The sequence below is a fragment of the Solanum tuberosum genome, unplaced genomic scaffold (assembly GCF_000226075.1).
Source record: "Solanum tuberosum cultivar DM 1-3 516 R44 unplaced genomic scaffold, SolTub_3.0 scf00150, whole genome shotgun sequence".
In the NCBI taxonomy this organism is placed as follows: Eukaryota; Viridiplantae; Streptophyta; class Magnoliopsida; order Solanales; family Solanaceae; genus Solanum; species Solanum tuberosum.
The window spans coordinates 357,335-363,134 of record NW_006239073.1 but is presented as its reverse complement, the minus strand read 5'-3'; the positions used below and the strand labels follow the sequence as shown (position 1 = coordinate 363,134).

At 29.3% G+C, this 5,800-nt stretch overlaps 1 protein-coding gene across 1 annotated transcript in view; it reads left to right on the top strand.

Moving 5' to 3' along the window:
- The first annotated feature begins 2,921 nt into the window (after nucleotides 1-2,921).
- Nucleotides 2,922-5,800, top strand: part of LOC102600938 (tropinone reductase homolog At5g06060-like) — a 6,256-nt gene continuing 3,377 nt past the window's right edge. The window contains exons 1-4 of the mRNA XM_006352636.2: nucleotides 2,922-3,099; nucleotides 3,250-3,457; nucleotides 3,607-3,823; nucleotides 4,471-4,577. Coding sequence (XP_006352698.1) covers nucleotides 3,023-3,099; nucleotides 3,250-3,457; nucleotides 3,607-3,823; nucleotides 4,471-4,577 — 609 coding nt within the window. The 5' untranslated portion in view covers nucleotides 2,922-3,022. The remainder of the gene's footprint in view (nucleotides 3,100-3,249; nucleotides 3,458-3,606; nucleotides 3,824-4,470; nucleotides 4,578-5,800) is intronic.

Genomic DNA, 5,800 nt, shown 5'->3' with positions numbered 1-5,800 from the left:
TATTTGGCTAATTATTTTAAAGAAAATAGGCATACTTGATTAAATAGAGGGAATAAGCAATTAAGATTTAAAATCATTTTTTTAGGGGAGAGGGAAATATTATTAAAATTAATTTAAATAGGAAAATAAGCATGATTATCTTTTAGGGAAATCGAATTAGGAACCTTAAAATTGACTAGCAAATAACCACTTCAACAAATACGAAGCAGATAAAAATAAGGACAAATTACTTAACTACACTCCTTTACCTACCTTAATATCCATTTATCCCTACTTATTTCAAAAATTTCAAAAATCCCTTATTTACCTATGTATCCCGTGCACAACGCTATGTATCCCGCTATGTGAAATGTATCAAACAAGAATAGCTCATTTTGTATGTTGACGATTTTTTTTCTATTATTTGTTAATTCTAAGTAAAATTTTGACTTTTCATAAGTAAAATAACATGTATAGCGATGTTTTTCTTTTAACATTTTTGTTATAGACTCATAGTGTTGACGTGTTTATGTCTTTCTACTTTCACTAAAAGTATTTGCGGTGTTTTGATTTTTTTACTCTTAATTTAATTTCTTTGAATATTTAAGATTTGTAAAATACATACAGATTAAATTTATAAATATTTTGTTTGTTTTATCTAATGAAAGAAAAAAAAATTAAAATACCTTAAATTTCATAAAATATTTTTTTGATTACTTTCAAATTTGAATTCTCAACAGAAATAAAATCTTAAATTTAATAAGATTTTTGTGACCGCGTTCACTAGTATATATATAAAGCTAAAACATAAAATCAATGATGTGGCGCTCTCTAAGGCCTCAAATCCTATTTGTTTTTTTTTGTAATTTTTTGAGATTTTTTTTCATTTTAAAATACAAAAAAATTTATGGCTTTATATTTAATTATTTCCTCATTAAAAAATATAAATAAAACTGACATTTATGACCACTAAAAGTAATTGTTTGCTTGCCATTAACTATTGAAAAAAAAAAAAAAAACTCACCATTAATGTTGCCCAAAATTTTCTACCGGAAAAAAACTCTTTCTCCTTCCCTATTAATAGGTATTGATGTTATATTAGTATTAAATAGTATACATTAGTGTTGCACGATTTTTTTGCCAAAAAAACTGATTTCAATACCCTTCTCCTTCCCACTAATTAATATTTATTAAAAGATATTAAGTGTTGCACCTCTTCAAATTCTGGGGTCTCAATAAAATGGTAGTATAAATTTAGGAACAAAGCTCCAACAACCCCATATGCTAGGTGAAAAATTTATGATTCAATATTTCATCAGATCGTGTAATTTTAATTATTATTTTTTATTGGTATAATTGTATCAACAAACTTATTAGTGGTTATACATGGTTCTGCGTGATACTATAATCTCTTCTTAACATTTTCTTATGCATGAACGTTTATTGTTATGATTTCTAAGCAATATATCTTTTCTTTGATTGTTAAGTATAATTTTTGTTGAGTTTGTTCCATCATTTGCAGAAAGTGAAAAGAAAAATGTATCAACAAGCTACAACAACTATTCAAATGGACTTTTTATCAAACTACTTATTATGAGTATCTCAAATTTATCTTTTTGATTATGCTTGTAGATATAATTATTTAAATATTTATAAGATGCAATTTTACTTAATACATTTTGTATATGTGTTTTGTTTCTTTTAATTTGTTGGTTTAACTTTCTTTTTTGTTCATTATTTTATGTAAGATTTTTTTTCTTTGTGTGTTTTCGTACATGATTATGAAAATAATAAATTGTTCATAAATAAGAACGTTGAAAGAAAATTGATCTCTCATCAGCGTATAAACTTTAGTTTATTACTGTTTTCATTGATATTATTTCTCAAAACATTTAGATATCCGAAGGCTTGATCTTAATTAGTTTTAAAAAATAATGCGAATAAAATTATGTTTTCTTATGCACAAAATTGATTGGCTGAGAAATGAAATCAAACTTAATTTTGACATATTTAAAGTTTCAAATTTAGTTCAAATTAAATAGAGTGAATTACGTTCAACTAGCTATTTTTACTCACCGTTAACTACCTCTTATTGTATTCAAATCTCATTAATGTGTTAGTACCTATCATTTTAATTTAAAATTTTAACATCGATTAAATAATTACTCAATTGATTAGGGGAAGATAATTACTATAAAAGATGAAAGACGTTAGATTTCAAATAGGTAATGAGAATATTAAAGTAGAAAAAAGTATTAAAATTTTATTTATTCAAAAATAAAGCACAATCTTTGACTAACAACAAGAATTAGGGAAACAAGAAAATAATGAAATTAATTAAATAAATATTGAAAGGATCGAAAGAAAATGGTTCAGAAAAATAAAAAGAGGAAGTAGAATAAGAGAGGGAAAGAAACGGAGATAATCACGAAGTAAAGAATGAAAACTCAAGGAAAAGTAACCTATTTTCTAAACTAGAGCTTATTATTTAGGATATGTACAAATGAGGGGGAGATTAGATACAAGCATAGAAAAAAAATTTGAAAAATTTAATAATTAAAAAATGATATTATAAATTTTAGTAAGTTTATTTCAAAATTTATAAATAATTTTTATGGCCGCGCAAAGCGCGGAAATCTTCACTAGTTTTAGAATAATTTGAAAAAAGACGGAGGAAACTCAAACTACTATTGCATTATTGAACATGCCGTTAAACTATACAAAATTGAATAAAATGTCATTTGTTATAGTAAGTTTTAAAATGTCTCTATCATCAATAGTTTGATCCAGAAATACTCGTATAATAGCCTAATAAGTTTAAAATGTATATTTTCTGAATAAGTTTATATACAAAAGCCACCAATGTTCAAACAAGAAATAGTGAAAATTGAAATATTTTATTTCTAGTCTTGTAACTATCAACTGAAGAATATGACAGATAATCTTTGTACTATTTATAGGCTACTTATAGGTACCTTATATTTTGTATAGTTGCAATAAATTTCTTGAATAATCAATTAGCTAGACAGAAGAAACACACAATATGGCAAAGGTTGGAGGATCTAGATGGTCACTTAATGGTTTGGTGGCTCTTGTAACTGGAGGCACTTATGGAATTGGGTGAACCTTTCTATCAATTTTTTTTTCGAATTTAACTTTTATAATCAACTAGCTAGACAAGGCAGAAATGTTTCACTGGACGTTGGATAGTTAATTCAGAACTGGTACGAATAAGAAAAATCTGACTCATGTACATGTTTTTTTTTGTAGACATGCAATTGTGGAGGAGCTTTGTGAATTTGGTGCAAAAGTGTACACCTGTTCAAGGAATGAATCAGTCCTCAATGAATGTTTGAAGAAGTGGACTGACAAAGGCCTTCAAGTAAAAGGTTGTGTATGTGATGTATCATCTAAAGAGCAAAGAGTACAACTCATGGAAAAAGTTTCCTTGGAATTTGATGGAAAACTCAACATTCTTGTAAGAACGACTATAAATCTATGATTTTAAACATGTCACGTAACGTAGAATATTAGAATTACCAAGTACATGATACTAAAAAGAAAGATGTTTATACTAATATGGATGGATATATATTGCCTTATTACTATGTTATATTGTTGTTGTAGATAAACAATGTTGGAACAAACATTTGGAAGCCCACTACTGAATATACTGGTGAAGAATATGCACATATTATGGCAACAAATTTAGAATCTTCATTCCATTTGTGTCAACTTGCTCATCCTCTTCTTAAATCATCTGGATCTGGGTCTATTGTTTTCTTGTCTTCTGTTGCTGGTCTTGTCCATCTATCTGGTACTTCTATTTATGGAGCAACAAAAGGTACTCTTATACTCATCTATCCTTAAATAGTGAGTAATATAGCTACTAAGGTACGTATTGAGGGGCGGAGCCAGCATACTGTTAGGGGTTCATCCGAACTCCCTTCGACCATGTAGATGTCGAACCCCCTTCAATTAGTTCATATGTTAACTTCTTCAGATTTTGAATCACCTTATTAAAAATCCTAATTCCGCTACGATACGTAATTGACTAAGCTTATATATAAGTTGATTGATCCAACTGACTAGTCAACATATTTTAGCTTAATACTTGTTTGATAAACAATAAAGTGTTTATAAGACAAAGTTGTAAGATGATCATCTTCTATGATTTTTCAGTTTATAAACACTTTTGGTTAGACTAAATATTTTACCCTTTTCTATGCTCGTAATGTTTACAAAATACTTTTAAGTATACTTAAGTAATTCTCAAAAAACAACTAATAAACATTTTTTAACTAGACACATCAACTACTTATTAACACTTTCGATACTTGTGTCCAAACAAGTAACTATTTATTTATACAAACAATTTCAATATTTAAAAAATAATTTTCAACATTTAAAACTTATCAGCTATTTACGATCAATGATCCAAGCTCGACTTTATATTTATTTATTTTCTTATTAACTTAATTATAATGACAGGGGCAATGAATCAGCTTACACGAAATTTGGCTTGTGAATGGGCAAAAGATGGAATTCGTGTTAATGGGGTTGCACCATGGTACATTAACACCCCCCTCGTCGAACATGTAATATTTCTCTCAACTTAATTATATCGTTCAAATATGTACAATTTTTTTAAATATCTTTAATTATTTACATAAATAAGGAAAAATTTAGTATAGGGACAAACGCAAAAGTGGATATAGACCTCAATAGCTTTGACTCAAATACTGCATTTAAGAAATTTTCTAAATAAATATAAATAATAGTCTTCGAATCCAATAAATTATTATGACCATGTTATGGTGGAATTTTAAACTCGAACCTATCAAAAATTAAATTTATCCCTCCATTATGATAGCGGTGGTGGTCATGGTGTTGATGGTGCTAGTTGAGGTGGACAAAAAAGTGGAGGGGGTTGGGACAAAATGATGGCATGCATGTCATGAGGTGTTCATGATTTCACCAAAATATTAATGGGGTTGCACCATGGTACATTAACACTCCCCTCGTCGAACATGTAATATTTCTCTCAACTTAAATATATCGTACAAATATGTACAGTTTTTTTAATACATAGTATAAATTATTTAATTTATTTTTAATTATTTACATAAATAAGGAAAAAAATTAGTATAGGGACAAACACAAAGGTGGATAGACCTCAATAACTAGATTTGTCAAAAAGGGTCGGCCCAAGCCTCGCGGGCCAAGGAATTTGAAGGGCTAGAGCGGGTCGGCCCTTCATTTGGAAGGGCTTGAAAATGCTCAACCAAACCCAACCCTAGAAGGCCCGAGAGCTGGGGTGGGCTAGACCTTTATTTTTTTAGTTTCTTTTTTTCATTTTTTTTCTTTTCAAACTTAAAATTCTATAACGTCAAGAAAATGAGAAGATTTCAAATCAAATATGGCAAACAATGATGTTGTTTCAATAACACTAGCAGAAATCTAGTGTAATTAGAATGTATCTAGGATACTAGATATACGAGATACATGAATGTGGTGTGATGCATCCCAGATACGCGAGTGACAAGCGAGATGGGAGGGAGGCGAGGACGCGAGATTTGTGTGTGTATTTTTGAGTTCATGTATCCGAGATACAACATAGCGTGCCTTTAAGTAATTAGCTCAAATACTAGCGAGATTGTTGTAAGTTACTCTTAAATAAATAGTTTTGTCCCATGGCCGACCCCGACCCGTCCCCGATCAAGCCTCAAGGGCCAAGGACTTATATGGATAGTCTTAAATGAGCTTGAAAAATCTTATCCCAACCCTACCCCAATAACGGGTTGGGTTGGGCCGGCCCCAT